General features: G+C 36.4%; 1 protein-coding gene across 9 annotated transcripts in view; it reads right to left on the bottom strand.

Moving 5' to 3' along the window:
- The window catches only part of ZNF567 (zinc finger protein 567), a 67,156-nt gene that overhangs the window by 26,154 nt on the left and 18,809 nt on the right, over positions 1–22,193 (bottom strand). For 8 of the 9 annotated variants that reach the window (XM_035023656.1, XM_035023661.1, XM_035023662.1 and 5 more), the window contains 3 exons: positions 17,282–17,408; positions 16,941–17,027; positions 9,772–13,199 (listed from right to left, as the gene is read on the bottom strand). In XM_035023656.1, the coding sequence (XP_034879547.1) occupies positions 11,479–13,199; positions 16,941–17,027; positions 17,282–17,408 (1,935 nt within the window). In that variant the 3' untranslated portion in view covers positions 9,772–11,478. Of the gene's footprint in view, positions 1–9,771; positions 13,200–16,940; positions 17,028–17,281; positions 17,409–22,193 lie in introns of those variants that run through there. The other variant, XM_035023665.1, reaches the window with a different exon arrangement.

Here is a 22,193-nt window from a genome sequence, read left to right as displayed (position 1 = left end):
GGAGGTGTCAATTAACCCTTTGTGGTAATCATTTCACAATATATACATGTATCAAATAATCACATTGTACATCTTTTTTTTTTAAGATTTTTTATTTATTTATTCATTTGAGACACAGAGATACAGAGAGAGAGAGAGAGAGAGAGTGTGTGCATGAACAGGGGGAGAGGCAGAGGGAGAGGGAGAGGGAGAAGCAGGCTCCCCGTCGAGCCAGGAGCCGGACGTGGGGCTTGATCCCAGCACCCTGGGATCATGACCTGAGCCGAAGGCAGACGCTTAACCATCTGAGCCACCCAGGTGCCCCGACATTGTGCATCTTAACTTAGCCAGTGTTGTATGTCAGTTACACCTTGGTAAAGGTGGGGGATATATATGTGTCTATATAAAATAAATGCACAAAGCAAAAACTGATAAACTGAAAGAAGTAGATAAATCTGCAATTAATGTGGGAGATTTTAACATTTATCTCTTCCTATTGATAGATCAACAGACAAGAAATCAAGGTACAGAAGAATTCAATGCCATCTAAACGACATCTATAGATTGACAGCAGAGTATGTATTCTTTTCAGTTGCATGTGGAATATTCACCAAGATAAACTATATTCTGGGTCATAAACTAAATCTTCATAAATGTAAAAGAATTGAAATCAGGCCAAGCATTTTCCTTACCAAAACGGAATTAAATTAGAAAAAAATAACAAAGATATTTAGCAAGTCCACAAATACTTAAAAATTAAACAACTGACATGTAATCAACCCATGAATCAAACAGGAAGTCTCAAACGAAATTAGAGCATATTTTCAACTGAACAAAAGTGGAAATATAGGATATTAATTTATAGGATACAGCCACAGCAGTACCAAGAGGGGAATTTTTTTTTTAAGATTTTATTTATTTGTCAGAGAGAGAGAGTGAGTACAAGCAGGGGGAGGGGCAGGCAGAGGGAGAAGCCAGCTCCTCGCTGAGCAAGGAGCCTGACATAGGACTCGATCCCAGCCAGCGTCCTGGGATCATAACCTGTGCAAAAGGCAGACGCTTAACAGACTGGGCCACCCAGGCATCCCCCAAGAGGGAAATTTTTAGCAACTAACTGGGTTGGTGTCAGAGTAAGTGTAATATAGAGTCAAGATCTTCACCACCACCCAGGCTAACTAGGCCATTCTTTTCTATGGTGAATATGGAGGGCAAATGAAGAGCAATAAAGAGGCACTCCTACCTCTGTCAACCAGGAAGGTATAAAAAGGAGGCTGGTAGGGTGCCAGAACTCCCATTCACACATAATAGTAAGGAGGACTCCTCCTTCCCCTGTCAATGGAGGCTGAGTGAGAAACCTGTGTTTCTGTCTCCCACCTGCCATAACAAGATGGCACACCCCTTCCCATGTGAGTGGAGTCAAGAGAATGCCAGTTTAAACAAGGTTTAAATAAGATTTAGAATCCATCATCATAATAAGAACCAGGAAAATCTCAAATTGAGTGAAAAAAGATATTCAAAAGAGTATCAAGATGACAAAGATGTTAGAATTATCTCATAAATACATAAAACTTCACAAAAATGCCTGAAACAAATATACTTGAAACAAAAGAAAAAACAAAGTCTTAGCAAAGAAATGTGAAGTCCAGTGAAGAAAATAGAAGATATAAAAAATAAACAAAGGAAAATTAACTGAAAAGTATGATAATGGAAATAAACTTAATAGATGTGCTAACAGCATAAATGGAGGAGACAGAGGAAGGAATCAGAACAACAGAAATTACCCAATCTGAACAACAGAAAATAGACTGAAAAAGAGTGAAACCTGTGAGATTATAATACAAGATCTAACATTCCTAACATGGAAGTCCTGGAAGAAAAAATACAACAGGATTGAAAAAGTACTCAAAGAAATAATGACTGAAAATTCCCCCAATTTGGCAAAAGACCATAAACAGATTCAAGACACTGAGTAACAAGCTTCCCCCCACCTCTGCCCCCAATCAATATCATGTCATATCATAGTCAAACTTCTAAAAACTAAGGGCAAAATAAAAATCTTGAAAGTAAGAGAAACACCACCTTAAATCTGGAGGGGGAAATTCAAACAAAAGCAGACTTCTCATAAGAAACCATAGAGGCCAGAAGAAGCGGTACATTTTAAAGCACTGAAAGAAAGAATTCCAAATTCCAAGTCCTATATCCAGCAAAAAAACCAAAAAAACCCAAACAGAAACATATATATAAAAATCATTCAAGAATAAAGGGAACCAACATCAGTCATTAGGAAAATGCAAATCAAAACCACAATGAGATACCACTTTACAATCACTGAGATGGCTATAATAAAAAAAAAAAAAGAAAATAATAATCAATGGCAAGGATGTGGAGAAACCCTTGTGGTGAAGCTGCTGTAGAAAACATTATGACAGTTCCTTTAAAAAATTAAATATATAATTATCATACAATACAACAAATTTAAAGTAGGGACTAGAACAGATACTTGTATGTGAATGTTCATGGCAGCATTATTCACAATAGCTAAAATTAGGTAGAAGCAACCCAAATGTCCATTATTGGATGAATGGAAAAATAAAATGTGGTATATACATACAATGGACATGTTATTTGGCCTTTAGTAGGAATTAAGTTCTGACACATGCAACATGGATGAAGCTTGAAGATACTACGCTAGGTGAAAGAAGCCAGACACAAATGGACAAATATATGATTCCATGATATGAGGTACCTGGAATAGTCAAGTTCATAGAGACAGAAAGCAGAATAGTAGTTACCACTGGCTGGGAGGAAGTGGTAATAAGGAATTAATGTTTGATGGATACCAAGTTTCAGTTAGGGATGATGAAATATTGGAGATGGATAGTGGTGATGTTTGCAAAACAGTGTGAATGTACTTAATGCCATTGAATTGTACACTTAAAAATTGTTAAACTGGTAAATTTTACATTAAGTATATTTTGCCATAATTAAAACATTTTAAAAAATATGCTGTTGGGGCGCCGGGGTGGCTCAGACAGTTAAGCGTCTGCCTTCGGCTCAGGTCATGATCCCAGGGTCCTGGGATCGAGCCCCGCATCGGGCTCTCTGCTCTGCAGGGAGTCTGCTTCTCCCTCTCCCTCTCCCACTCCCCCTGCTTGTGCTCCCTCTCTCACTATGTCTCTCTCTGTCAAATAAATAAATAAAATCTTTAAAACAAAAAATATGCTGTTGCCAAGAAACGCACTTCAGATATAAAGATATAGGCAAGTTGAAAGTAATAGAATAGAAAAGGATATATCATGCAAACATTAATCAAAGAAAACCAGGAGTGGCTGTCTTAAAAACACACTTCTAGGGCACCTGGGTGGCTCAGTTGTTAAGCATCTGCCTTCGGCTCAGGTTGTGATCCCACGGTCCTGGGATCGGTCCCTCATCGGGCTCCCTGCTCAGCGGGAAGTCTGCTTCTCCCTCTCCCATTCTCCCTGCTTGTGTTCCCTCTCTCGCTGTGTGTGTCTCTCTCTCTGTCAAATAAATAAATAAAAATCTTTAAAAAAAACCCCAACAAACAAACAAACAAAAAAACCACACTTCTAAATAATCCATGGGTCAAAGAGGAAGTCTCAAAAACATGTTGAGCTGATTATGGTTTGGGAACCTAATTTTGGAAATAAATACTACATATATAAATTGGTATATGGTAAAAACCAAAATGTATTTTAGTGAATGATAACCAAAGAGACTTACCTGAATTTTAAAAATGAGATGTTAGTGAAAATGGCATTTTCATCAGAAAGAATACTCTCTATTGATAAATAAGTGAACCATATGCAATTTTAAAATACTGCTTTGGTTATTTAATTTTTCTAAGTAAATAAAAATTAAAAATTATTCATAGAAAAAAGACATTGAAATGAATGAAAATAAAACTGAATGAAAATTTAAAAAACAGGGGCGCCTGGGTGGCTCAGTTGGTTAAGCGTCTGCCTTCGGCTCAGGTCATGATCCCAGGGTCCTGGGATCGAGCCCCACATGAGGCTCCCTGCTCAGCAGAGAGCCTGCTTCTCGCTCTCCCTCTGCCTGCTGCTCTGCCTGCTTGTGCTCTCTGTCAAATAAAAAAAAAAAAGAAAAGAAAATTTAAAAAACAATGTATCAAAATTTGTAGGAGGCAGATAAAGCAGGGATGAAAGGGAAATTTATAGCACTAAGTGCATATATTAGAAAAGAGGAAAATTCTCAAATTATTAATCTAACTTCCCAAAACAAGATCTAGAAAAGAAAATAATGGAAAACGAACAGAAGAAAGAACAAATCAAAGTAAGAACAGAAATCAGTGAAACTTAAAACTTAAAAAAAAGATAGGAAAAATCACTGAAATTAAGAGCTGCTTCTTTGGGAAGATCAATAAAATCGACAAACTTCTAGAAAGACCACCACCACCACCATCACCACCAAAAACCCAAAAGACACAGATTACCAATACCCATATGAAATAGCAGATATCACTACTTTGCAGACATCAAAAGGATAAGGGAATACTACAAACAATTCTACGCATAAATTTGACAACTTAGATGAACAACTTACTTGAATCACAAAACTACCACAACACACCCAATATAAAATAATGTGAATGGCCAAAAAACTATTAAGGAAATTTAACCTATAATCTGTAACATATTCCCCAAAAAGAAACCTCCAGGGTCAGATAATTTCATTTGAGAATTTTGCCAAATATTTAAAGAACACAATCTCTTCCAGAAAACAGAATACTAGTATTACCTTGATGCTGAAGACACAGTATAAAAGAAAAAAATACAGTCTACTATACATTATGAATATAGACACAAAAAATCCTTAAAAAACATTAACAAGGAGAATTCAATATTATATAAAAAGAATTTTACGTGACCAAGTGGGGTTTACTCCAGGGATTCAATGCTGGTTCAATATTTGAAAATCAATCAAGGTAATCTACCATTTCAACAAACTAAAGAAGGAACAAAAAATCAACACAATCAAATCAACTGATATAGAACAAACATTTGACCAAATTCAACTCTGATTCATGATAAAAACTCAGAAAAACAGGAATAGAGGGAAACGTCTTCAAATTGATAAAGTATCTACAAAAAAATTACAGCTAATATTATACTTAAGGGTGTAATAGTAAATCCTACCTTGAAGATCAAGAAGCAAGAATTTATCCTCTCACTATTCTTGACATAATCCTTAAATTCTTGTGTATGCAGTAGGGGAAAGAAAGGCAATAAAAGGCCTATAGATAGGAAATAAAACTGTCCTACTTACAGATAACATGATTATGTAGAAAAATTCAATGAGTCATTAAATTTCTAGAACCAACAACTGAGTTCAGAAAAGTCACAAAGTAGAAGACAAACATACAAAAATCAGTTGTATTTCTATATATTAGCAATGGACATGTGGACACTGAAATTAAAAAATACATACTATTTATAATCACTCAAAAATACATAGTAGTGTAAAACAAAACATATGTAGGACTCTTGTGTTGAAAACTACACAACAATGATGAAAGAAATAAAACAAAATATATAGACACAGTGTGTTCATGGATTGGAAGGCCAAGCACCGTAAAGATGTCAATTTACTCCAAATTGATATAGAGGTTTAAATGTAATTCCTATCCAAATCCAGCAAGAATTTTTGTAAATGTACTATTGCTACTGTAACAAATGGCTTAAAACACAGATTTATTATTTTACAGTTCTATATGTTAGAAGTCCGACATGGGTCTCACTGGGCTAAAAGCAAGTTGTGGGCAGGCTGCATTCCTTTATGGCCTTTTGGAGGCTCAGGTGGGACCTTCTTCTATCTTCTCCTCTATTCTCCTCCTCCTCTTTCTTCTTCATCTTCTTGTCATTTCCAGCTTCTAGAGGCTGCCTGCCTGCATTCTTTGGCGCATGGCCCCCTTGGTCTCCATCTTCCAAACAGGCAACAACAGGTAGAGTCCTTCTCAAAAGGCATCATTCTGACTTCCTCTTCTGTCTCTTCCATCTTTAAAAAGACCTTTGTGATTACATCATGCCCGTGTGAATAATCCAGAATAATTTATTTAAAGACAGGTGGTTAGCAACCTTGATTCCATCTTGCAATCCCTTGCTATATAACCTGGAAATTCACAAGTTCCAGGGATTAAGATGTGGATATATTTGTGAGGCCATTACTTTTTCTATGTTGGTAAATATAAACCAGATTATTATTATTATTATTATTTTTTAAAGATTTTGTTTATTAATCTGACAGAGAGAGACACAGCGAGAGAGGGAACACAAGCAGGGGGAGCGGGAGAGAGAGAAGCAGGCTTCCTGCCGAGCAGGGAGCCTGATGTGAGACTCGATCCCAGGACACTGGGATCATGACCTGAGCCGAAGGCAGACACTTAACGACTGAGCCACCCAGGCGCCCCCCAGATTATTATTTTTTTAAAGATCATTCTAAAATTTATATGGAAAGACATATGAGCTGGAATGTGTAAAGTCCTTTTGATAAAGAATAACAAAGTGGGAGGAATCACTCAACCCAATATCAAGATTTATAGTATAGATTCAATAATAAAGGCAGTGTGGTATTAGTAGAAACTGGCCCTTGGATCAATGGAACAAAACAAAGAATCAGAACTAGATTCACATAAACATGCCCAACTGATTTCTGAGGTATAAAACAAATTCAATGGAGGAAAGACAGCTTTTTCAACAAATGGTGCTGGAGCAATTGGACACTACAGGCAAACAAAAACAAACAAAAAATCCTCTACCTAAGTCTTATACATTATAACTCAATAATATTTCAGTCATATATATGATACAATCATATAACACAAATTAACTCAAAATGGACTGTAGACTTAAATGTGTAACATAAAACTATAAAACTTGCAGGAAAAAAGAAAGAAAAAATTGGGGGGATTTAGAGCTAGGTAAAGAGATCTTAGAGTTGATACCAAAAGCATGATTCATAAAAGAGAAATCTGATAAATTAGATCTCATCAAAGTTAAAATCTTTTGCTCTGCAAAAGACTTTGCTAAGAGGATAAAAAGACAACCTACTCACTAGAGGAAAATCCTTGCAAATCACATATCTTGCTAAGTACTAATATCTAATATATATAAAGAACTCTCAATATCCAACAGCAAAACCCCCCACAACCCCCCCCCCCAAAAAAGAAAAAACAGACAAAAGATATAAACTATATGGATGGTCAATAAACACACAAAAAGTCACTGGTCCCAAGAAAGTTGAAAACCCAGTGGAGTAAATTCCATTAGTTTTCAAGGCCTGACAGTAATCCCCTGTGCCCTGAGACTCTACCCTTCTTGAAGGGTAACGCATGTTTATAGTTGAGTATCTTGATCAGCCCTTTTCCTGCCTGTAGAATTTTGGAAACCTGACAGCCTTGTTATTTCATCCTGTCTCTGTTCTTGTCAGTCCAAGCTAGCAGTGTTTCTGCTGATACAAAATTTGCAAAGACCTTACAGGTTGTGGGTCTTCTCTGTTTGTCACAGGGATCCACACAATTAGTCAGGAGGCAGGACAAACTGCCCACACTCAAAAAAAAAAAAAAAAAAAAAAAAGCCATCACTGTTGGGCAACCATCTCTATTCATTTCTATTGAGATGGTTGATTGGATCCATGAGTCACATACCTAATCTCTTCAGCTAAAGTTGTCCAGGCACACCCTCTCTCCAGAGCAAGCTTTCTCCAGTGAATCTCCTAATTTCAGCATCCTTTGCAGTTTGGATAGGCTAATTCCCCCAAATAACCAGACTGTGGTTCCTTTTTGCATAATAGTTACTTCCTCAATTTCTCTTTTCTTTCACATTTTACTATAAGCAGCAAGAATACACCAGGTCCCACCTTCAACATTTTCCTTGGAAATTTCCTCAGCCAAGTATTCAAATTCATCACTTACAAGTTTGCTTTTCACACAACTATAAAACACAATTCAGCCAAGTTTTCTGCTATGTAATACGAATCATCTTTCCACCAATTTCCAGTAATAGTTTTCTCATTTTCTTTTGAGCTCTCACCAGAAACACTATTAAATGTTAATATTTGTAGTAACATTCTCCTCATGAGGATATATGTATCCTCTAAGAAAATAGCTTTCTCAATCTTGCTCTTTTCCTCCTGAGCCTACACCTTACCATCCCTAAGCCTAACAGTCTGTTTAAGGCAATCTAGGCTTTTCTATCATGTGGCTTAAAATTCTTCCAGCCTCTACCCATTGCCAAAATGTACTTCCACATTTTTAGGTGTTTGTTTTAGCAGAGCCCCATTTCCTGGTACCAAAATCTGTATTAATGTCCTGGAGCTACCATAAAAATCATCACAAATTTGGTGGTTAAAACAAGAAAATTGCAGTATATTTATAAAGTAGCACACTTACAAAATTAAATTGAATGGACTTGATTTTAAATGGAAAAGTTAAAAATTATACATTTAAAAACAGAAAAATCATACAGAAAACTTCGCTTCTGCCACTTCTTTGGATTTTTGCAGGGACACTTCAAGTGGGTAACATTTTATGGACAGACATTTGCATAATATCTTTTTTGCCCCTTCCCTCTTTAGCCAACTGAGATATATTACATCCCACAGATTTGCATGAGGAGGGCTTACTATAGGATTGGGAGTAAGGGAAATGTAAAATGTGAAATATAGGTTTAGGATATTTGCTGTTTGTCCTAGGGTACCAAAGGAGTCTGGGACTGGCCTACCTGTTTTTAATGTTTTCATTATAATGAATACAGTAGCAATGTGTCTCTTCTAATAATACTCCATTCCATCCCCTCCTATAAGTGATATATATTTTGGTGGGTATAGTAACTATGATAGGAGAGTAGAAATTGTAGGAGATCTTGGGAAACAGTTAAGAGCATAAATATGTAGAGGTTCCCAATGATGACTATACAAATACTTTTGACTTGTTTATATAACCTCCTATACTGGAAGTTCTAGTAGGTAAGAAAACAGCCTAGTCATCTGTGAGTTCATAATTGTGTTTTTAAGTTTAGCCATTTAAAACACTGTCCGTTAGTACACCAGATTTTCTAGTACCTCATACACAAGACCTATAAAACATGAATTTTACTATGTATAGCAATAAAATAAGTATATGCATACAATGCTCTACTGAAAACAAAACATGGCTATTTCAGGACATAACTAGTAAACCAGGAGGCAGGATAGCACATGTAGGAATGCTAGATAATTTATTTTTATGACAGCCACAGAAATGCATAGGAGAGAAGAAACAAATGAGAGTAGAATATCCAAGAAAAAGTGACTCACACATTCCCAACATCTTTGGTTGGTTGAGGCTAGAACAGATTCAGTTGTACCACTACCTCCCCACTCACTACATACCCAGGAAAAAGGATAGGCTTACATCCTCAGTTGTGAGTATAATTCTTTTGTTAATTGCCAATTGTTAGCATATAATAGTATTTATTCATATACAAATATAGATTTATTCAAATGAAACAATTATTAGATTCTCATATTTATGAATACAGACTCTATAACTTACCTATTTTATTCTAGTATGTTCAAACTGCCCACTCAAAAAAACAAAACAAACCCCAAACCTCAAAAGACCCCAAATCCCAGTAAGCATAAATAATTATTTGTAAAGGCTAAATTCCACAATGTTCTGTCTGGCCAGACAAGGCATTATATTTTCTATGACCCTCTCAAGTCTGAATTCTTATCATGTCGGAATTTCCTTATCACCCACTTTTTTTTTCTCTCAAGTTATCTGCAAGCCCTGGACAAGCATGTTTCCATTTATTATCCACTGGCAATTGCTGTCCCTTTCTGTAAGACAGACGGCCTCAATTGGGGGGCAGGGGAAGCTTATTTAAATTTCCACTGCATTTTATTATACAGAGTAACAGTGTATACAGTAAATATGTGTTATAAATAATCAGGGGCTTTCAGTAACACTGTTCAAGGTTGCTGAATTTACTATTTTCACAGAAAAGATGCTATAGATGTTATTGTTTTAGCAGATTTCCAATTCTCAAACATCACAATCTCTCCAGTGATTTTTCTCCTTTTTAAAAGATTTTATTTTTTTCTTGAGAGAGAGAGAGAGAGCAACAGAGACCACAAGTGGGGAGGAGAGGGAGAAGCAGGCTCCCCGCTGAGCAGGGAGCCCGATGCGGGAATCGATCTCAGGACCCTGGGATTATTACCTGAGCCCAAGGCAGACACTTAACCAACTGAGCCACCCAGGTGCCCCTCCAGTGATTTTTCATTTGAGAAGTTCACAGACCCACATTTCCTGAGAAAAATCAAGGTATAAAGGCTTACTTATATATCTATTTCATAATTCTGTCTACAGTGACTTATTCTCTCAAATTTTACTCATCTATGTCACTTCTTGGTCTCCCTTTCTCTAGTATGAATTCTTTGATGTTGAATAAGGTGTAAGTTATGGCTAAAAGTATCCCTATAATCATGACAACTGTAGGACTCCCTCCAATATGAATTCTCAGGTTTTGTGTAAGGTTTAAGCCACAGCTAAAGAGTCTTTTTAAAATTTCTTACATTCATATACTCATGACTAACAGTCTTCTTACAATTATAACACTATATGGATTTTTTTAGAATTCTCCAGTTGGATGACTGCTAAAAGACCTTTCTCCACATTGCTTACAATCAGAGCTGTTACTCTCCAAAGTGAATCAACTCATAGTCAGAAAGGTCTGAGATGTCTGGCAGTTATCTACCATAGCTGAAGAAACTTGCATATACCCTTGGACTGAGTAATTCATCTTAATATAAGATTAACAGAAATACACACACACATGAATATTTATAGCATTTATAGCAGTATTTTTATTATAACACAAAATTATAAAAAATACCAATATCCATCAAGAGGATAAATATGGTATATTTTAAAATGGAAGAGTAAAGAGAATGAAAATGAACACATTGCTGCCACATGCAATAATGTGTGAATCTTAAAAATGTTGAGTGAAACAAGACACAAAAAAATTCATGACACATGATAAAACATACATAAAGTTTAAAGATATGCAAAGACTACTTCATGACGTTATACGCCAGGTACATGGTAATCTTTGGGGAAGTAACAACTTTTTTATTCCAGAGCATAAGGAGAAATATATTTCATATTTTCTTTTATAAAAACTGATTTTATGACCATTTTGTATCTTGCCTCTGCATGTATTATGTAAAACTTTTTTAAAAAATAAACTGAGTCAACAGAACTTGAAAACTTAAAAATTAGCTTCATTTCTGATAGAATTCAATAACAATGATCATACCCATTATATATGCTAGTAAACAGTAGATAGTTATGTAGTTGGTACTTTAACTATTATTACATTTGTGATTAAAATTACCTTATTAAAATGTTTTAGCATGCTTTTTTTTTTAAACTAAAGTTTTACAATAACTTGGAAAGGGTTTACAAAGAAATCACATCATTTATTGCATTTCTATGTTTTCTCCCTTGTGAGTTCTCTGATGGACAATGAGGTTTCTCTTATAACTGAAGGACTTACCACACTCATTACAAATATAGGGTTTCTCCCCTGTGTGAGTTCTCTGATGTACGATGAGATTTGTCTTCTGGCGGAAGCACTTCCCACATTCATTACATTTATATGGTTTCTCTCCTGTATGAGTTCTTTGATGATGAATGAGATATGACTTCCTGCTAAAGGCTTTCCCACACTGAGGGCATTCATAGGATTTCTGTCCTGTATGTATTTTCTGATGTACAGTTAGAGTTGCTTTCTGGCGAAAGGACTTTCCACATTCATTACAGATATAGGGTTTCTCCCCTGTATGAATTCTCTGATGTAGATTCAGATTTGTCTTCTGACTAAAGGATTTCCCACATTCATTACATTCATATGGTTTCTCTCCTGTGTGAGTTCTGTGATGATCAATGAGGTATGACTTCATCCTAAAGGCCTTCCCACAGTGAGGACATTCATAGGATTTTTCCCCTGTATGTGTTCTCTGATGTGCCACAAGGGTTGTCTTCTGGCGGAAGGACTTCCCACATTCATTACAAATATAGGGTTTCTCCTCATTATGAGTCTTCTCATGAAGAGCAAGGGTTGTCTTCTGGGAGAAAGATTTTCCACATTCATTACAAATATAGGGCTTTTCCCCTGTATGAGTTCTCTGATGTACAGTAAGGTTTGCCTTCTGATGAAAGGACTTCCCACATTCTTTACAAATATAGGGTTTCTCTCCTGTATGAATTCTCTGATGTAAAGAGAGTGTTGTCTTCTGGCGGAAGGACTTCCCACAGTCATTACACTCATACGGTTTCTCTCCTGTATGAGTTCTCTGATGACGAATGAGGTGTGACTTCAATCTGAAGGCATTCCTACACTGTGGACATTCGTATGATTTCTCCCCTGTATGTGTTCTCTGATGATCAGTGAGGGCTGTCTTTAGGCGGAAGGACTTTCCACATTCATTACAAACAAAGGGTTTCTCTCCTGTGTGAGTTCTCTGATGATCAATGAGATAGGACTTCCTTCTAAATGAATTTCCACATTGATGACACTGATAGGGTTTTTCCTCTGTGTGAATTCCCTGATGCAGAATCAATACTGATTTCCTGCAGAAGGACTTCCCACATTCAGTGCATGTATGTTTTTTTTCAATATTGGTTGCTCTTCTCCTTTTATTATACTCAGATGGGTTTTCCCTTCTGTGAGCTCTATTATGTGTAATTAAGCCTCCCTTTTTAAGGAAGGCTTTCTCACAGTCATTATATCCAAATGACTGTGCTGGAGTTTCCACCTTATGATATTGCATAAGTACTTCATTATGACTGACAGCCCTGCCACGTTGATTATGGGATTTGACTCCAGGTTGAGCTGTCTCCACTTTAGCACTGAGGAGTGATTTCCCATATCCATTATACTCACTAAGTCTTTTTCTTGCAGGACTTAGATTACTGATGATTAATTCTGAAACATTTTTCAAAATCTTTCCATGAGTGTCATATTGAGGAGGTAGATTTTTTGAATTAATAGGGTTTTTGCTTAAAGTAAATGTCTTTTCATACGCATTACTGTTTTCCTTAATCAGTTTTTTGTGGTTGATGAATACAACTGATCTAGAAAACTTATCTTGGTGTTCCTTGAATTTCACTAAAAAGTCTTCCTCTTTCCAATTTTCTTCTACAAAAGAATATAATTAATAACAATTTGTGAATCTTCACATATTTGCTATGGAAAGAAGTTGTACTAGTATCTAGCATATGAGATCAAGAAAGACCCAGGACAAATTACTCCCTGCCTGGGAAAAGACACAAAACCTAAATAAAAACCCTGTCTCAGTGTGGAAAAAAATAAAAAATTAAGCAATGTACATTAGCAACTTCTGCACTTTGTACCAGAACTTCATACAGAAAGTGAAACAAATACACCAAGCAGTGAGGAGAAGACAAAGAATGGTGAGAGACTGATGCTTGGATAGGTGGATTCAGAAGCAATGAAGTGAACCTTTCAAAGACAATAAACTTTAAGTAGGATGGACAAGAAAAATTAGTAGAAAAGCTTGTTCAAGAAAAATACTAGAGGAAGGATTACTTTTGGAGAACACAGATCAGAACCTGTATTTTTATACATTCATCCCTAGATTGTGAGGCAAAACACTTCCAGTTGTTCCACCACCCCTTTCCATGTAGCTATCAATGGCTAATTAATCTTTCCAAGTATCAATTTCCTAGTGTTTAGAGAGACACTTTTTCTAAAAAGATACATTTTAGAGAGAAAGTACACATGCAAGTGGGGGGAGAGGGAGAGAAGCAGACTCTTGAGGAAGCAGACTCTCCAGTGAGTGCAGAGCCTGATGTGGGGCTTCATCTCAGGACCTTGAGATCATGACTGGAGCCAAAATCAAGAGTTGGACTGTCAACTAACTGAGCCACCCAGGCACCCCTAGAAAGACAATCTTTTTTTTTTTTTTTAAGATTTTATTTATTTATTTGACAGAGAAAGAGACAGCGAGAGAGGGAACACAAGGGGGCGGTGAGAGAGGGGGCAGGGAGCCCTATGCGGGGCTCAATCCCAGGGTCCTGGGATCATGACCTGAGCCAAAGGCAGATGCTTAACGACTGAGCCACCCAGGCGCCCCAAAAGACAATCTTATAGCCTAGGCTCTAATCCCCCATATAGCTGGGAATCATTTTCTCTTGTGAGAAAAGAGCTAAGAAAATATTTCCACAGGAATTATAAAACTGGGGGTACATTTACTGGCATATTCATATTGCTATTATCTATCCTTCTAGGATGGTTCAATAACAAAAATCTCATGACCATCAATTATAACTATTCCTCTTTGTAGACTTACTTTTTCATGTTTAAAGACTGCTGCAAGTCTTTCCCCAATAAAATAACTTTTCTTAACTCAGTTTTCCATATGCTGGACAAGATTAGATTGTTCATTCTCATTCTAAATCATTAACTTTAACCTTCATTTCTCTTATAATTTTGTAGCTATATTTGACTTCTGTTACTCTGCAATCATCCACATCCAATAGAACAATGTTAAACCTAGGGTTTTTTCCTTCAGTCCATTACCCTCAACACGAACATAAAAGGAACCTCTGTAAACAAGACTTTAAATCACCTAGATTCACTTTTTATACTCAAACAAGCTTTCAGCGTTGTCCACGTATCTGACAAATCTCACACATAACAACAGAAGGCCTCATATTTATTGCCTTATAAATATCTCACTTAATCACATGCTTTGCTCATGTTCTTTTAATCAGTTGGCTTGCCTTCCAGTCTTATTTCTGCTCATATTTAGGTAATTAAAAAAAAAATGCTATCATTCAATGATATGAAAATTCCTTCACTTATTTCCCCCCACCACTTTAAGCACTATTTCTTTATAACTTGAAAATGGTTATAGTCTAGGAAAGTCTTTTTAACAAATCTTTTTACAAGCTTAATCAAGCCATAAATATTTCATGAAAAATGCAGATTTTGATAGTAATCCTTTTTCATAGAAAAAAATACTTTATTGGTTATCTCCTTTGAACTCTTCTGAGTGTACATTAACACTGTGTATCCTACCTAGATAGATAGTGCTTGGCAGAATTCAACCATTTCAATCAGAATCTATACAGTGATGGCCTGAGCAGGTATCTGAAAGGAATTACCAGTATGAGCTTTCTGAATAGAGGAAACCATACCTCCTCTGTATAGCTCCACAGTTAATGAAGCAACTACTGAGTCCTTAACATATTATACACTACAGCAAAAAAGATTCGAACAGAGGATCTTATCCTCTTAAGGAAAGAATCCTTAAATATAAACCATGTATAATCAGGTATCAAATTATGTAACCATATCCAAGAGTTGTGTTTTAGTTAGTAGGTAGCATGGGAATTCAGAAAAAGAATGTGGAGTAGTTAAGGAACAATTTATGGAGAAAAAAAATCTCAAGACTTAACTTAAAAGATATATAGTATATGAAAGGGAGAACACAACACAATGAGAAGTACATACATCTTGACAAATCATAGATGTGTGGAGAACATTGAGGAGACTAGATCAAGTGGAAATTACCAAGTTTTCCACAGGGAGAAAAATAAAGCTGAAAAGACCAAATGAAGGCTTATTTTAGTAGTCCTTGAATCAAGAATTTCAATTTCATATAATAATAGGGAACAATAAATTGAAAGAGTTAAGACAAAATTAGAGGAAAGCCAAGATGTAATTATTATAGTCAAGACATGAAATAAGGTAACATCATTTTGTATGACATCAGTGAAAAATGAAAATATGGGAAGATGTAAGTAAATATATCTCACAGGCTGATAAACATAATACAAATTGTGAAGAGATCCACAAGAGATGGTGATAGAGACAGAAAAAGCTGGTATCATGGTAGAAATAAAATAATTTGGAAATAGATAATGAGGACGAATTTAAAAGCTAGGCAATTTCATGATTTTCATTTCAACATAATGTCACAAAATAGATGAAACATCAGCGTTCAGAACTCCTGAAGTACTACAGTGAAGGTGGGAGAAATGTGCTGAGTATGTTGGTGTTAGAGACATCTACATAAAACAAAGAGCTTCAGTCCTCAGAATGGATGAGATTACTATAATTTAAAGGCAGATCCCTTGAGGTCAAATCAGAGAAATAAGACTGAGAGTCTAGTAAAACAATATACATTTAAAAATATATGTATCAGTGACTATTACATGCCAGGTATTGTTCCAGGCAATATGGCCAGTAATGAAGAAAACAGAACAAGTTGGAAATAATCACTAAGGGAATCAGGGTAAGAATAAGTAATGTTTTACTCACACCAAGGGTTGACTTCAGGTGTGATGATCAGCCATATAAAATGAACCACAAAAGTTTACTGGAAGAAAATGATAACTGTGGAATTATCAATCTAGCCAAGGCAAGTGAGTTTTAAAACCAACAGCTAGATTTGTGGTGAGAAGGGGAGCTTATTAGACTTAGCACAGAAAACAAATCTGAGGTAATAAAAAGAAAAAAAAAATGGAAAGCAGTGAGAAGAAAAACATTAACCAAGAATATTTTCTTCTTTAAAAATAGATTTAAGAATGCCTAAAAGAAATATATACAACGGCAAGAAGATAAAGGACTGAGCCTAGAAAAAGACACAAATCGAGAAAAAAGATCTAAAGGAAGGCTTATAGTACATTTTGATTGAGTGGCAACTATCCTTGATAACATCAAGCAAACTAGAAAAGAATATTATATTGGGAAAGTGATATTTAAAAGTTTAAATTTTGCAGGCATGATGATCATTTAAAAATTTAAGAGCCTTTAAAAAGACAAAATATTTCAAAGGTGCCACCCACCACATGACCATTTTAAAATTTATTCTCCACTAGACTTTATCCACCTGAAGAGTCAGAAACTCACCTAAGCAGGCATGACCTGTAAATGATGTCCATGGCTCTTCTCCTCGTTCCAACTTGAGGATCACATCAGGTTTGGTCATGTGACACCCTGATAAAGAAAAATTTGGATTAAGTTGCTTAGGCCTCAATACATTTGAAAAATTAGTACAGTACATTTTCAATGCAAATTAAGATACTTCTTCATGTAAGAGAAAACTTAACATCTTGTTCTGGGTAAGTACACAATTATCCTCTCTGTTAACAAATAATTCATCACCTCTTAAGCCTGAAATTCAGGGCATAATTCAGGCACTTTGAAAGGAAATGTATACTACTGGAATTTTCAAAGAGAGTTTTTCTTACCCACAGAGATGAGATGGCAATAGTTTTCCAACATCACATCCATGTAGAGAGTCTTCTGAGCAGGATCCAGGTGCTGCCACTCCTCCCGAGTGAAGTCCACAGTCACATCTTTGAATGACACTGATGACTGCAATGGATTGGGACTATGATCAGAGTAAGCTGACTAGATATTGTGGACTACTTTTGATCCTGCTTCTTTGGGGCATTCATATGAATATAAAGAAAGCCAATCATTTTTGTCTTGTGATTTACATGGTAAGATAAACAAAAGTGAAGACAGAAGTAACTGGCACTGAATTTATTTAATAATTAATTCTAAAAATATTTACGTGAAGTTGCTTTGTACCCCAAAACTGCATTCGTTTACTGGAATGCCAAGACATACAAAGCATGGTCCCTACATAGCCTCAAAGCAAGGAACACACACCTTTAATAAGGTATGTATAAACACAAACCTGCTAGAAGGTGTTACAGGTACTACAACAAAAGAATATACAAGATGCAGTATATTACAAGGGGAGCACAACTGAGGAAGTAAAATTTTTCCCTGTCAAGATTATGTTATGTGGGAAGAATATGGTTTTAGAATGCATAGGAACAACTGGCATCCAAAACTAATACAGTGAATTGGTCACGAAAACAATCCCTCAGATAATCATTATTTAGAATTAACATAACATATATTTCTGAACATAATATATAATAAATGACAGATGGCACTGGAAAATAATCAAAGCAAGCAAAAACTGAAGAATTTATTCTTAATGGACAGCAACTGCAATGGGTAAGAACTGTTCAGTTCATGGCTTTTTTTTGCATGAAGGTAGCAGAAACCCTACAGCTCCTGAGGCAGAATTTAGAACTGGCAGATAAGCTGGAGATTTAGAAATAAATTCATTCATTCATTCTTTCTTTTCTTTCTCTCTCTCTCTCCCTCTCTTTTTCTTTTCTTTTCCCTTCCTTCCTTCCTTCTCTTTCTTTCTCTTTCTCTCTTTCTTTTTTTAAAGTAGGCTCCATGCAATGTTGAGCCCAATGCGGGCCTTGAACTTATGACCGTGAGATCAACACCTGAGCTGAGATCAAGGGATGCTTGACCAATTGAGTCAGCCAGGCACCCCTGGAAATAAATTACTGAAGTGAGAGAACTACAGAAAGGATAAGAACCAAAATCAGAGTATAAACGCTGCCAGAACTCCAGGTTGGTAGTTAAACTAAGCAATTGTTGGAGACATCACAGAGGACTTAGCAAGATACCAGAAAAGAGTTCTGAAAAATAGAAGTGCACCTACACCTATGAGATTCTGAGATTTCTGCATTTTTTTATTAACAGCATTACATAACCTGCTCATAGCTCAAGCAGAAGAAAACTGAAGCCTTACTGGATGGGAGGTGTCAGAAAATTGCAGCTCACAGAGCAGCAGGAAATATAGGGGGTGAACACTGGAAGAAAGAGCCCTACAGAAAGTAAGCCCTAAAATATAAGTATAAACACCAATTCCTTAATAAAGAGCTAAAGTACGTGAACACAAAAAGAACTGACCTCCCCTCCCCTAAGGGGGCTAGGGTCAAAAAGCAGCAGGTGGAAGCTGAAAGAACTGAACTGATATATCAGCTGCTTTACACTTGAGGGTGGGGGCAGTTTTAAAGTTCGATTTCAAGCAAATTAGTTGCCTGCTTAAAAAAAAACCAATAATCCTCAGAAAAAAAAGACAGAATGAAATTACTGTATTATTCATGATATTCAGGTTTCTAGCAAAAATTACTAAACACACAAACAAAACAAAACAAGAGGAAGGGGTATGACCCATATTCAGAAAAAGCCAGAGAAACTAATCCCTAGTGGGCCCCAATGTTGGATTTTGCCAAAAAAAGGCTTCAAAGCAGCTATTTTTAATGTGTTCAAAGAAAATGAAAAACCTGGGCATGGAAATAGATATAAGTAAAAAATCAATACATGAATGAAAAGAACTATTAAAATGTATTTGATTGACATAAGACACAACATATATAAGAACAGATGACTAAAAAACAGGTTGGGGTGCCTGGGTGGCTCAGTCAGTTAAGTATCTGACCCTTGATTTCAGCTCAGGTCATGATCTCAGGGTCGTGGGATTGAGCCCTACATTGGGCTCCATGCTCAGTGGGGAGTTGGCTTGAGATTCTCTCTCTCCCACTCCCCCTACTCCTCCCTCCCCTAAAATAAATAAATAAATCTTAAAAAAAAAAAAAAAAACCCAAAACAGGTTAGGATAAGAAGCCAATCAGAAAAGGCTGTATGATTCCAACTATATGATATTCTGGGAAGGCAAAACTAAGGAGATAGTTTAAATCCTTAGACTGTCATGTTTTAGGAAGTCCCTTCCTAAAAAAGGAAGGGACAAGGGATGAATAGGTGTAGCACAGAGGATTTTTAGAGCAGTGAAACTATTCCATATAATACTATAATGGTGGATATATCATTATATATTTGTGAGAATCCACTGAATATATAAGACCAAGAGTGAACCTTAATGTAAACTACAGACTTTGGGAAATAATGATGTGTTAATGTAGGTTCACTGTAATAAATGTATCACTCTAGTGCAAAATGTTGATAATGGGGAGGCTATTCTTGTGTAGGGGCAGGGGGTAAATGGAAATTCTGTACTTTCTTTTAAAAAAAGATTTTATTTTTAAGTAATCTTTATGCCCAATGTGGGGCTTGAACCCCAAATCCCAGATTAAGAGTCACATGCTCCAGGGACTGAGCCAGCCAGGAGCCCTGAAACTGTACTTTCTATATAATTTTGCCATGAACCTAAAACTGCCTTAAAATACAGAATATATTTAAAAGGATTAAAAAAAAGGGTTAGTAAAGGCACCTGCAGATTGAAAGTGAGGGGATGGAGAACCATTTATCATGCTAATGGACATCAAAAGAAAGCTGAGGAGCCATATTTTTTCAGGCAAACTAGATTTTATTTTATTTTATTTTATTTTATTTTAAGATTTTATTTATTTGACAGAGCAAGAGAGAGATCACAAGAGCAGCAGGCAGAGGGAGAGGGAGAACAGGTTCCCTGCTGAGCAGAAAGCCCTATGTGGGGCTTGATCCCAGGACCCTGGGATCATGACCTGAGCTGAAGGCAGACAGGCAACCAACTGATCCACCCAGGCACTCCCAAATGAGATTTTAAACCAAAGACTGTAACAAGATATGAAGAAGGGCATTATATCATAATAAAGGGGCCTATCCAACAAGAAAATCTAACAAGTGTAAATATTTATGCTCCCAATTTGGGAGTACTCAAATATACAAATCAATTAATAACAAACATAAAGAAGTTCATTGATAAAAATACAATAATAACAGGGGATTTTAACACCATTTACAGCAAAGGAAAGATCATCTAAACAGAAAATCAACAAGGAAACAATGGCTTTGAATAACACACTGGACCAGATGGACTTAATAGATATATTCAGAACATTTCATCCTAACGCAGCAGAATACACATTTTTTTCCAGTGCACATGGAACATTTTCCAGAACAGATCACATACTGGGTCACAAATCAGGCCTCAACAAGTACAAAACAACTGAGATCATACCATACATATTTTCTGACCACAACGCTATGAAACTTGAAGTCAACCACAAGAAAAAGTTTGGAAAGACCACAAATACATGTTAAAGAACATCCTACTAAAGAATGAGTGGGTTAACCAGGAAATTAAAGAAGAAATTAAAAAAAAAATACATGAAAGCAAATGAAAGTGAAAACATGACAGTCTAAAACCTTTGGGATGAAGCAGAAGTGGTCCTAAGAGGAAGTACATAGCAATACAGGCCTGTCTCAAGAAACAAAACTCTCAAATACACAACCTAACTTTATACCTAAAGGAGCTAGAAAAGTAAGAGGAAATAAAGCCTAAAGCCAGCAGAAGAAGGGAATAATAAAGATTAGAGCAGAAGTAAATAATAGACAAATAATAGAAAAAAAAAAAAACCCAGTAGAACAGATCAATCAGACTAAGAGCTGGTTCTTTGGAAGAATTAATAAAATTGATAACCCCATAGCCAGACTTACCAAAAAGAAAAGAGAAGGACCCAAATCAATAAAATCACAAATGAAAGAGAAGACATCACAACCAACACAACAGAAATATAATTATAAGAGAACATTAAAAATTATATGCCAACAAACTAGGCAATCTGGAAGAAATGGATGAATTCCTAGAAACATAAATTACCAAAACTGAAACAGGAATAGAAAATTTGAACAGACCCATAACCAGCAAAGAAATTGAATCAGTAAGCAAAAAAATCTCCCAACAAACAAAAGTCCAGGCAGGGCCTGATGGCTTCCCAGGAGAATTCTACCACTTTTTTTTTTTTTTTTTAAGATTTTATTTATTTGACAGAGAGAGACACAGCGAGAGAGGGAACACAAGCAGGGGGAGCAGGAGAGGGAGAAGCAGGCTTCCCATGGAGCAGGGAGCCCAATGCGGGGCTCGATCCCAGGACCCTGGGATCATGACCTGAGCCAAAGGCAGACACTTAACTGTCTGAGCCACCCAGGTGCCCCTCTACCAAACATTTAAAGAAGAGTTAATACCTATTCTTCTCAAAATGTTCAAAAAAATAGAAATGGAAGGAAAACTCCCAAACACATTCTACAAGGCCAGCATTACCTTGATTCCAAAACCAGTCAAAGACCACACTAAAAAGGATAATTAAAGGCCAATATCCCTGGGCGCCTGGGTGGCTCAGTTGGTTAAGCGACTGCCTTCGGCTCAGGTCATGATCCTGGAGTCCCGGGATCGAGTCCCACATTGGGCTCCTTGCTCGGCGGGGAGCCTGCTTCTCCCTCTGACCCTCCCCCCTCTCATGTGCTCTCTCTCTCTCTCATTCTCTCTCTCAAATAAATAAA

Source organism: Mirounga leonina, unplaced genomic scaffold (assembly GCF_011800145.1).
Source record: "Mirounga leonina isolate KUSES-001 unplaced genomic scaffold, KU_Mleo_1.0 Mir_177, whole genome shotgun sequence".
NCBI classification, from domain to species: domain Eukaryota; kingdom Metazoa; phylum Chordata; class Mammalia; order Carnivora; family Phocidae; genus Mirounga; species Mirounga leonina.
This window is presented reverse-complemented; position numbering and strand designations above follow the sequence as displayed.